Source organism: Elephas maximus, chromosome 13 (genome assembly GCF_024166365.1).
Source record: "Elephas maximus indicus isolate mEleMax1 chromosome 13, mEleMax1 primary haplotype, whole genome shotgun sequence".
Lineage (NCBI taxonomy): Eukaryota > Metazoa > Chordata > Mammalia > Proboscidea > Elephantidae > Elephas > Elephas maximus.
In genome coordinates this window covers 44,859,220-44,871,936 of record NC_064831.1, presented here as the reverse complement: position 1 = coordinate 44,871,936, position 12,717 = coordinate 44,859,220, and the positions used below count along the sequence as shown (strand labels likewise).

The window sequence follows — 12,717 nt, the reverse complement described above, 5'->3', positions numbered from 1 at the left end:
ACTGGAGAAAAGATTCAAGCCTCGAATTGCAATAGTGAAGGATTCTATGGGGAGAACAATAAATGACACAGGAAACATTAAAAGAAGATGTAAGGAATACACAAAGTCATTGTACCAAAAAGAATTGGTCGATATTCAATCATTTCAGGAGGCAGCATGATAATACTGAAGGAAGAAGTCCAAGCTGCATTGAAAGAACTGGCAAAAAACAAGGCTCCAGGAATTGATGGAATAGTAATTGAGATGTTTCAACAAATGGATGCAGCACTGGAAGTGCTCAGTAGCCTATGCCAAGAAATTTGACTGGAAGAAATCCATATTTATGGCTATTCCCAAGAAAGATGATCCAACTGAATGTGGAAATTATCAAACAATATCATTAATATCACATGCAAGTAAAATTTTGCTGAAGATCATTCAAAAGTGGCTGCAACATTACATTGACAGGGAACTACCAGAAATTCAAGCTGGATTCAGAAGAGGATGTGGAATGAGGTATATCATAGCTGATGTCAGACGGATCTTGGCTAAAAGCAGAGAATATCAGAAAGATGTTTACCTGTGTTTTCTTGACTATGCAAAGGCATTGGACTGTATGGATCATAACAAATTATGGATAACACTGGGAAGGATGGGAATTCCAGAACACTTAACCATGCTCATGAGGAACCTGTACATAGATCAAAAGGCAGTCATCCGAACAGGACAAGGGGATACTGTGTGTTTTAAAGTCAGGAAAGGTGTCTGTCAGGGTTGCATCCTTTCACCATACTTATTCAATCTGTATGCTGAACAATCTGCATGCAGAAGTTGGACGATGTGATGAAGAAAGGGGCACCAGAATTGGAGGAAGACTCATTAACAACCTGAGATATACAGACAACACAGCCTTGCTAGCTGAAAGTGAAGAAGACTTGAAGAACTTAGTGATGAAGATCAAAGACCACACCCTTCAGTACGGATTACACCTCAACATAAAGAAAATAAAAATCCTCACAACTGGACCAATAAACAACATTATGATAAACAGAGAAAAGATTGAAGTTGTCAAGGCTTTCATTTTACTTCGATCTGTGATCAACACCCACAGAAGCAGCAGTCAAGAAATCAAAAGACACACTGCACTGGGCAAATCTGTTGCAAAAGACCTCTTTAAAGTGTGAAGCAGCAAACATGTCACCTTGAAGACTAAGGTGTGCCTGACCCAAGGCATGGTGTTTTTGATTGCCTAATATGCATGTGAAAGCTAGACAATCAATAAGATCGAAGAAGAATTGATGTCTTTGAATTGTGGTGTTGGTGAAGAATATTGAATACGCCATAGACCGCCAAAAGAATTAACAAATCTATCTTGGAAGAACTACAACCAGAATGCTCCCTGGAAACAAGAATGGTGAGACTGAGTCTCATGTACTTCGGACACATTATCAGGAGGGATCAGTCCCCGAAGAAGGACATCATGCTTGCTAAAGTAAAGAGTCAGCAAAAAAGAACAAGACCCTCAACAAAATGGATTGACACAGTGGCTGCAACAATGGGCTCAAGCATAATAAGAATTGTGAGGAAGGTGCAGGACCAAGCAGTGTTTCATTCTGTTGGACGTAGAGCCACTATGAGTCAGAGCTGACTTCAGGGCACCTAACAATAACAACAACAGAAACAACTCCTGTAGTCATAACTTGGACTTGAGACTGTTTCCCTTTGAAATCTTAAATGAGCTATGATATTCCTACCACAGTCCTCTTTTTCTTTCTCTTTCTTTCTAAATCATGTGTCTCATGGTTCCATGTCTTTCTCTATCAAACCTAGATCCCATGGTAAATCATTTCAACTAGTCCTGGTGGTACAGGAGTTAAGAGCTCAGCTGCTAACAAAAAGGTCAACAGTTCAAATCCACTAGCCGCTCCTTGGAAATCCTATGGGGCAGTTCTGCTCTGTCCTGCAGGGTTGCTATGAGTTGGAATCAACTTGATGGAAATGGATTGGGTTGGGTATTGGCAACATCATCTATATACTAATTCCCTCATCATTCCATTGCTTCTTTTCTGAAAAATTTTAGCCTAGACCCAATCCAACCATCTGCCATACCTGTTACCACCTCAACATCAGAATGCTGAGAAGCTCCGAGAAGATCTCACAACTGTATGAATTGGTGCTACAAAAAATATATGGTTTCCAACATCAAATGAGCCTTCAGTTTTACTAGGAATTTCTCTTAGGTGGCCCTGGAACATTCCCTCTTTCTATTCCTTTCAGGGAAGAGTAGAGGGTTTCTACAGGGTTCCCAGACTGCCACATCTTTCTCCCACAGAGCAGGTGGTGGGTTCAAAGTGCCAACCTTTCAGTTAGTAGCTGAGCCCTTAACCATTGCACCACTAGGGCTCCTTCTCTTCAGTAGCTTATTGAAACCCTTACCAGCCTCCTTCATTTTGTGAACCCATGCACAGTCCCTGTCATGCAGATGACCATTCATCTTACCACATAGAGAAGATTAAGGAAATAGGGTATGAATCTTCCAACTTTCCACTTCTATCAAAAGCTTAATGTTCTGTGCAATAACTTTCATGTTATTTCCCCAAATTTCAGAGTAGATCTTGTCTTTTCACATTCGTTACAAAGGATGTTGTTATTATTAGGTGCCATTGAGTTGGTTCCTATCCGTAGTGACCTTATGTACAACAGAAAGAAACAGTGCCTGGTCCGGTGCCATCTTCACAGTTGTTGCTATGCTTGAGCCCATTGTTGCACCCACTGTGTCAATCCATCTGTTTGAGGGTCTTTCTCTTTTTCGCTGACACTCTACTTTACCTAGCATAATGTCCTTCTTCAGGTACTGGTTCCTCCTGATAACATGTCCAAAGTATGTGAGATGAAGTCTCGCTGTCCTCGCTTCTAGGAGCATTCTGGCTGTACTTCTTCCAACACTGATGTACTTGTTCTTCTGGCAGTCCATTGTATATTTAATGTTCTTTGCCAGCACCATTTGATTTAATGCAACAATTCTTTTTCCGTCTTTGGTCTTCCCTCTGTCTTTCTGTCCTCTTGACTGCAGTTCCTTTTTTCTCCTCTGAGATATTTCTTGTTGTATGCCATCAAGTTGATTCGGACACATAGCAACCCTATAGGACAGAGTAGAACTTCCCCATAGAGTTTCCAAGGGGTGACTGGTAGATTTGAACTGCTGACCTTTTGCTTAGCAGCCTGAGCTGTTAACCACTGTGTCACCAATGCTCTGGGATATTACTACATCACTTACTCTCCATTTCCTGAACTTGCAACCTCATTGTTGCACCTGGCTTCTTTCCTAGTAATCTATAAATACATTCAAATCTCTTACTAAATATATATATATATAATTCCTACCTAACCAGAGAGTAAAATTAAAATAAAAATTTTTTTACGAGGCCAAACCTTCTCACTCTTTTTTTATTTTTTATTGTGCTTTTTAAGTGAAAGTTTACAAATCAAGTCAGTCTCTCACACAAAAACTTATATACACCTTGCTAAAAACCTTGCTACATACTCCCAATTGCTCTTCTCCTAATGAGACAGCCCACTCCCTTCCTCTACTCTCTCTTTTTGTGTTCACTTCACCAGCTTCTAATTCCCTCTACCCTCTCATCTCCCCTCCACACAGGAGATGCCAACATAGTCTCAAGTGCCCACCTAATCCAAGAAGCTCACTCCTCACCAGCATCCCTCTCCATCTCATTGTCCAGTCTAATCCCTGTCTGAAGTGTTCACCTTGGGGGTGGTTCCTGTCAAACCTTCTCACTCTTGCCCAGTCTCTTTTCCCCTTATCAGTTAAGTTCCTTGAAAGAATAGGCTCTATTTCCTCATCTCCTTTCATTCTGTTTTTTTGTTTGTTTATATATTCTTATTATAAAATCAATATAAATTCAGTATAAAAATTTTCATAAATTTAAAATAAAGATAAATAAAAAACAAGACACACACACACAAAAGCTACAATTCCACCAGGTGGCTTCACTATTAAAATTTTAGGGCATTTCCCTCCAGTCTTATAACTCCAGTTTATATGTGTGTGTATGCGTGTGTTTGTATATGTTCAATGTTGAAATCAGATTGTACATAGAGTTTTGTATCATACTTTTTTATTTATCATTATGGAATTGTTGAATGACATGAACTGCTTTTAAATTTTAAAAATTTGATTTTTAATAATTTTCTTATATTTTAGTGAATGAATGGGCTCTAGTTTATGTAACTATTCATCTGTCTCATTCACTAAACAATTTCATGAAGTTAGGCTTCAATCTCAACTGCCCCACTGTACAATCAACTCTTAATCGCCAAATACAGTTAATTTCTTTCACCATCTTACTTGAACTTTTTGCAGCAACTGAAAATGTTATATACTCCTTTTGCTTAAAATTGTTTTCTCTTGCCTTTCATAATATCACATTTTTTATTCTCATCTTTATCCTATTTCTCTAGCCATTTTTCCTCAACAAATTTTGCTTGCCTCTCCTCTTTACACCCAGAGGTTCTGTCCTTGAGAATCTCCTTTCACTTGATTCTTCAGCATTTCTCAATCACACCATGACTTCCAGTAACATTTGTATATAAAAATTCTGAATTCTGGTAAAAGTGATGGTTTTCTTTTCTTAAAGATTTGTTTGTTTTACAATTCTTCTAGGTAAGAAAGCTTTTTCCATTGGTTTATTTTGCGTGACTAAAATTTCTGGGTTACACCTTTGAGAAGGATAAAGATGGGCCAAAATAATGGTGTTTCTGGGTCCCAAGCGACAGTATCAGCTTCAGTATCCAGGTGAATAAAAGCTTGAGGCCCCAAAGTGAAGGTGGGAGATAGTATACATAGAAATATTTGACTCAACAATAGCAGTATTTTCAATAAGTAGAGAACGGTATAGTCAAATTCATATACCAAATCACTAATTTATCAAGATGTAGTTTAAAGAAATATTTCTTTTTTTAGCTCAACTCTATAATAAGTTTATGGATCTACAAAACAAAATTTGTTTTAACCACTTTGCCACTGAAACACTGAATTGTACTCAAATCAATGTGGCTTCTCTTCTTTGGGTCAGTATAAAGTAAAAGAGCATGTTATCTAATTTTCCTCCAAGTAGATTTTATGGTGGATATTAATCACATAAGCACATCTTCTTTCTCAGAGCAGAAAGGCTCAGTGTTCCACAGGTTGGCTTATTCTTTACAATGTACCCAGGCAGAATATTAGAAGCAAAATAGTGTCATAACACAAATGGTTTATGTTACAGGTAAAATCCCAAGACAACGACTACTATTACCAAAATGAGGTTTTTTATAACAAAACTGTTCTATGATCTGTTATTTGGTCATAACAGTATTTTGTTGAGTTGGCTAGGGAGAATTCTTTGGCCCAGTTCTTACAAGGGTCAATCTGTCTAACAAAAGTAGCTGATGGTATACCATTAATACTCTACGTAGGGCAGGAGGGACTAAATCCTCAGACCTTTTATTTGTAGAGCAGTTTCAACTTTTACAAATTGGTTTTCTATCTTTGATCTCATTTAATCTTCATCTTAAATGTGAGAGACATATTAAAGTGAGAATTATTATCCTCATTCAGCATACTGAGAAACTGAGGCTTGAATTTCTGAACAGAGATGCCTACGAACAGCTAAATATTAATATGAGATTAAGGAAACAACATGACACTGTAGACAGAAGTACTATGCCATCCCTATGCAGCAAAGATGTGTAAAACATACAAACCTCAATCCTGGAACCCTATGCATCAAACAAAGGTATAAAGAACTAGATCAAGCACCGAATGGAAGAAGAAACTGATAGAGAACAGAGAACGAGGAGAGCTACAGAGTGGAGGTTCCCTGCTATCTAACACAGCACAGCTTTGCCATCTTGGAGTATAGCCAGCAACAGGTAGTACAGGAAGGCAACTTCAGGGAGCCCCCAACAGGAGACAGAGCACCCAGAGTAACCAGAGAAACATGCTTTCCTACCCCTCACACTTCTGCCCTGGACACTGCCTCTGCCACTTTCCAATAGGCCGCAGTTACTTGGCCAGAGAGGCACTGGCTCACTGCCACCCCGAGTCTGCTCTGCCCCCACCAGTTGGCTCCCTCAGTGCCATTTTTTTTTTCTCTCTTTCCTCTTCTCCCTTTTCCTTCTCCTTCTGACCTAGCTCCCTGCACTGCCTCTGTCCCTTCCTGAATGGCCATGCTGTACTGTTCGGCAAGATTGAAAAATGAAGAAAACCTAAGAATTATGTGGGACATAATCAACAGCAAATATTTGTGTGTGATCAGAGTTCCAAAACAGGAGAAGAAAATGGGAAATAAAGAAGATTGTTTAAGATTTGCTGGCAGAAAACTTCCCAAATATCATGAAAGATGAAAAGCTGACAATCCAAGAAGCTCAACAAAACTCATAAAGGATAGATCCTAAAAGAAAGTACACAAGACACATCATAATCACACTTGGCCAAAACCAAAGACAAAAAAGGAATCCTGAGAGCCACTCAAGGAGAATGAAAAGTCACTTAAAAGGGGAAACAATAAGGCTAAGGTCTGATTACTCAGCAGAAACTATTGCAAGCAATAAGGCAGTGGGATCACATACATAAAACCTTGAAAGAAAAAAACTGCCAACCAAGAATAACACATCCTGCAAAACTCTCTCTCAGATATGACAGTGAAATTAGGACATTTCCAAAGAAACAGAAATTAAGGGAATTCACAAAAACCAAACCAAACTAACAAGAATTATTAACGAGAGTCCTCCAGTTAGAGAACCACCAACATCAGACAACAACCAGAGTCTAAGACACAGGACAGTATCAGCCAGATACTAACTGAGATAAAGAACTCTCAGTAATAAAACAAACAGGGAAACAGAGACATCAATCTGTAAATGACCACAAAGTCAAAACAATACAAGGGGGAATAAACAGCTTACGTACAGAACTTTCTAATGGAGAGGAAGTCAAGGCTATATCAAGTAATGAACAACTGGTTCAAACTTAGGAAGATGAGGGTAAATTTCAAGGTATTCACAAAGAAGGTTAACAAAACCTCATAAAAAAGAAAAACAAAGTTTGAATAAACACAAAATCTACAATAAAGAAGAAAATATACAAACAAAAAGAACCTAGCACAGGAGAGTGTAAGAGAAACAAAGAAAACATTAGAAACACAATAAGAGCAGAGCAATATGACAGCAGTAAACTCATACTTATCAATAATAAGGAGCTCTGGTGGCACACCAGTTAAGAGCTCGGCTGCTAACCAAAACGTCAGCAGTTCAAATTCACCAGCTGCTCCTTGAAAACCCTATGGGGCAGTTCTACTCTGTCCTATAGGGTTTTTGTGAGGCACAATCAACTCAATGGCAATGGGTTTGATTTTGGTATCAATAATCACACTGAATGTAAATGGTTTATATGGAAAGCAAAGAGTTCCTGGATTAGCAAAACATTATTGAAAAAGAAGAAAAAAAGTAGGAAGCCTCACACTACCTGATCTCAGAACTTACAATGCGGCCATGGAAGTCAAAACTACCTGGTACTGGTACAATGACAGACACATAGACCAATGGAACAGAATTGAGAACCCAGGTGTAAATCCATCCACCTATGGTCAGCTATCTTCGGCAAAGGCCTAAAGTGCATTAAATGGGGAAAAGATAGCCCGTTTAACAAATGCTGCTGGAAAAACTGGATATCCATCTGTAAAAAAATGAAACAGGACCCATACCTCATGCCATACACAAACTAATTCAAAATGGACCAAAGACCTAAATAGAAAACCTAAAACTATAAAGATCATGGAAGAAAAAGCAGGGACAGCACTAGGGACCTTAATGTATGGCATAAATAGGATACAAAGCATAACTAACAATGCACAAACACCAGAAGATCAACTAGATAACTGGGAGTTCCTAAAAATTAAACACTCGTGCTCATCAAAAGACTTCACCAAAAGAGTAAAATCTAGAGACTGGGAAAAAAAATTGGCTGTGACACATCTGACAAGGTACTAATCTAATCTCTAAATTCTACAAGATACTGTAACATCTCAACAACAAAAAACTAAATAATTCAATTAAAAAAACGAGCAAATGATATAAGCAGACACTTTACCAAAGAACACATTCAGGTAGCTAACAGAAAGACAAAGACCACTATTATAAAAACTCAAGAAAAAGTTTACATGCAGAAAGAAACAATCTTTGAGGGTTACAAGGGAGAGAAGGATTAGGAAGGGGAAATCATTAACTAGACAGTAGATAAGTGTTAACTCTGGCGAAGGGAAAGACAGTGCACAATATAGTGCACAATATAGTGTACAATTTGACCAAGGCAAAGTCATAGAAGCTTCATAGATGCATCCAAACAGCCTGAGGGACTGAGTTACTGGTGCTGAGGGCTAGCGACCATGGTCGCGGGGATGATCTAAGTCAATTGGCATAACAAAGTTCATAAAGAAAATATTCTACATCCAAACTGTTGAGTAGTGTCTGGGTTCTTAAAAGCTTGCGAGAAGCCATCTAAGATACACCTACTGGTTCCTCCTGTCCAGAGAGAAGGAGAATGAAGAAAACCAAAGATACAAGGGAAATATTAGTCCAAAAGACTAATGGACCACAAGTACCACAGTCTCCTCCAGCCTGAGCCCAGAAGAACTAGATGGTGCCTGGTCACCGGTCACCAACCGCTCTGACAGAGGTCACGGTAAAGGGTCCCAGACAGAGCAGGATAAAAATGTACAATTAAATTCAAATTCACACACACACAAAAAATACCAGACTTACTGGTCTGACAGGGACTGAAAGAACCCTGGAGACTATGGTCCCCAGACACCTTTTTAATTCAGAACTGAAGTCACTCCTGAAGTTTACCCTTCAGCCAAAGATTAGACAGGTCTGTAAAACGAACAATAACACATGTGAGGAACATGCTTCTTAGTTCAATCATGTACAGACGACCAAAAGGGCAGCACCTGCCCAAAAGCAATGATGAGAAGGCAGGAAAGGATGGGAAAAAATGGATGAATGGAAATAAGGGATTGGGGTGTGGAAGGGGAAAGTCTTGACACATTGTGGGGATTGCAACTAATGTCACAAAACAATTTGTGCATGAATTGTTGAATGAGAAATTAATGTGCTCTGTAAAGTTGCACCTAAAGTACAATAAAAAATTAAAAAATGCATTAAGCAACAGCTGATAATTTCATAAACTAAAAAAATAAAAATAAATTCAAATATGAACTCAAACCCCATGACTCTCAACCCTAAGAATTTTCTTCTACTGGGTGTTACTTTTTGCCTTTGATTCATTCCGACTCACCTGACACAGCTAATATAGTGTGTTCTCTCTCTTTAGATGAAAAGAACAGGAAAATCGTAAACAGCAGTGGGACTTCTTTTTTCCATTGTGTTTATAGCCCTTTATTTGCTAATTTACTGTAGAGATGAGACTCAATTATTTCTGCTCTATAGACATACATAAAAATTTGACTTCTAACAACATATTCCATAACAAATATCTATTCAGTCAACCAATTTGGAAATGCAGTAGAAAAAGCTAGATACACTGTATCTGGCTTTCTCTGTGAAAAAAAAAATTAAAAATACCTGTTTCAGGCTGTTGAGGAGCACTACTGCCCACCCAGTGGCCCCAGTCAGAAATCTAGGAATCTTTCTAGGTACCTTCTTCTTCCCTCACCCTCCACATCCCCAAAGTCTCCAGTTGCTCTTGATGCTGTTGATTCTATAAGTGGAATTGTTCTGGAATCTATTCTTTCTTGTCCACCTCTACCGATCCTGTCTTAGTTTAGCGCCCATCGCATTGCAAAAATTGTTCTTAATTTAGGTTCTTATTTCCAGTCTCACCGATTTCATTTTGATTACAATTATAAAGATGAGTTACAGTGATAGGTAGGTCGAATGGACAAGTTATTGGGTACAAGGGATGAATTCTTGAAACTCCTTTAGGGTCACTATCTTTTTCTAAAATTCTACTTTTCAATGTGTTCTTGATCTATTTGATTATGTCAGGGAGACAGCCTTATTTAGGTACAGACAGTTCCCTTAGGCTCTTTACACTTCTGTTATTTTTTACTTAGGGGATGTGCTGTTATCCACCAGTACCAGAAGGAGTCAACAGGAAGCTCGAATGGAGCCTAACAAGCTTCAGAGAAGGCTGCCAAGCTCACATTTACCAGGGAACGGTATCTGACTTAATGAATCCCAAAGTTATATACATAAATAAAAATATATTTCAATTCTAACACTCTCTCATAAAATCTATCCACCCTCTTGCCCCTTCCTCACTGAAAAAGGTGTTCCAGATATGAAGCTTTAATTTAATGAAGGTTCCCATTGACTGTCAAATAACGTTATTTCACTAAAAATGTTTCAAACGAAATTTGAGCTTTAGCCCATTATACTAGGAGCTAGTCCCTATGATGCCCCTTCTGCACTAAGATTTCAGGAATATCTTAATTCCAAAGCCCTTTGAAAGAGCTCACTTTCGGAAAACAAAAAAACACATTGCCATTGAGTCGACTCTGACTCAGAGTGACCCTTTAGGACAGAGTAGAACTACTCCATAAAGTTTCCAAGGAATGGCTGGTGGATTCGAACTGACAACCTTTTGGTTAGCAGCCAAGCTCTTAACCAACTATGCCACCAGAGCTCCAGTAGCTACTAAGAATTTTAATGTTCAAAAAATGGTACTTACACCAAAATTGGTAGCAGCAAATCGATCTGAGGCAGAAACCTGTACATTTGTCGAAACCGTTGTGTGAGCATAGAAAGCATTTATATTAGCCAGCAAGGTGCTCATGACAGCAGGGACACCAGGGCACATATATTTAGATGACAGACAGGAAAAGTGCCTGCAAGACAAAAACATTAAGAACTCTTAGAGAAGAAACTAATTCATATTAATAGCATATCCTCTAACGTCAGCAATTAAATAATTCCTCAACCACATCTATGAAAAGAGAGGGGAAAGCCCCACAAACTCTAATTAAAAGAGAAAGAAATTTCAGCCTTTTGAAAAGTTCTTATTCACAAATGTGAAGTGGTTTAATTACAGTGTGATTTGCCACAGGGATGTGAACGTAATTCCTCTCAGCTGTGACAGGGCTGTGAGCAACACCAAAAATCCAGTATTCAACAGTATTTAGCACTGTTGGAAGCAATAACAGAGGTCTCCCTCTCACACCAACTATATTCCCACTTATTTCAATTCCCAAAATCCCATTTTCCAACCAGAATGATGTTCTTTCACATTCGTATTCCTCTTGCATTTATTAAATAGCAAGAAACTCTCCTCTCATTACACATTGGTCTAACTAGTGAACCTAATGACCTGACTTGAGCCCAGTTTATGTGCACTGTTCTGAAAGGACTATCTTCCATAACAGTTCTGTTTTCTAAGCACTTTTTATAAGTAGGATTTAATAAGAAAAATGGATGAATAGCGAGGACCAATTGAGTTATGTTAGCTTTATGCTTTAAGACCATTTCTGTTAAACCTTGAAAAATAGTATCCTTTACAGCCATCAGGTGCATCAAATATTCAATTCTGTTTCTTCACTCAAGGAAACCTGTTTCATCTTAACTATAACAAATGACTTGAAAATTGAAAGCAAAACTTACGATAAAAGCGAAAAGATAAAATATGAATGCAGAAAGGAAATTTCCAACATCTAACCTGGTCATTGGAAACCCTGGTGGCATAGTGGTTAAGTGCTACGGCTGCTAACCAAAGGGTCGGCAGTTCAAATCCACCAGGTGCTCCTTGGAAACTCTATGGGGCAGTTCTGCTCTGTCCTATAGGTTTGCTATGAGTCAGAATCAACTCGATGGCAGTGGGTTTGGGCTTTTTGGAATCTGGTCATTTTTGCACTCATCTCTCAGAAATTTATTCCCTACCTCAGCATCTCTGAATTTTATATTCCTGAATTCAAAGAGAATGCATATATGCAACTAATGGACCTAGTGACACCCCCAAAATAAATAGATAGTGGACCTGAAAATTGTGACCAGGTCACTCACCTAGCCTGTCATGGCCCTGGCTAATGAAGGTAGACTAAAGTTTTAAACATAGTTTTTTGAGGATCATGAATAATAATTTACATAATTTGAGTAATTTATCCCTGGGATTAGATTATCACTGACTGCTGCTTCTTTAAGGTAAATGATACATATTTTGAACTCATTATATACTGAACTACTTATAATAAATTAGTATCTATTGAGAATGCCACAAATGATACAGAGGTATTAAAGAGAGAAACTTAAATAAAACTGTAGAACTATGCCATCACTATTTCCCCCAACAATTCACAAGTAATTATATTTGTTACAATCTTCCATCAAAAGTTGTGGAATATGCAATGCCTAAATGCAAGGGGGTGGAAGATGGCGTAAAATGAAAGAAAAATATGTGTACCTTGGGGGAAAAGAGATACGGGAACATTGTTATGGATTGAATTTTGTCCCTCAAAAATATCTGTCAACTTGGCTAGGTCATGATTCTCAGTGTTGTGTGATTATCCACCATTTTGGCATCTGATATGATTTTCCTATGTGTTGTAAATCCTACCTCTATGATGTTGATGAAGCAGGATTAAAGGCAGTTTTACTAATGAGGCAGGACTCAATCTACAAGATTAGGTTTTGTCTTAAACCAATCTCTTTTGAGATATAAAAGAGAGA

General features: G+C 38.3%; 1 protein-coding gene across 1 annotated transcript in view; it reads right to left on the bottom strand.

The window, feature by feature from the left end:
* UNC13C (unc-13 homolog C) overlaps positions 1 to 12,717 on the bottom strand; it is a 676,763-nt gene that overhangs the window by 284,252 nt on the left and 379,794 nt on the right. The window contains exon 14 of the mRNA XM_049852627.1: positions 10,730 to 10,886. Coding sequence (XP_049708584.1) covers positions 10,730 to 10,886 — 157 coding nt within the window. The remainder of the gene's footprint in view (positions 1 to 10,729; positions 10,887 to 12,717) is intronic.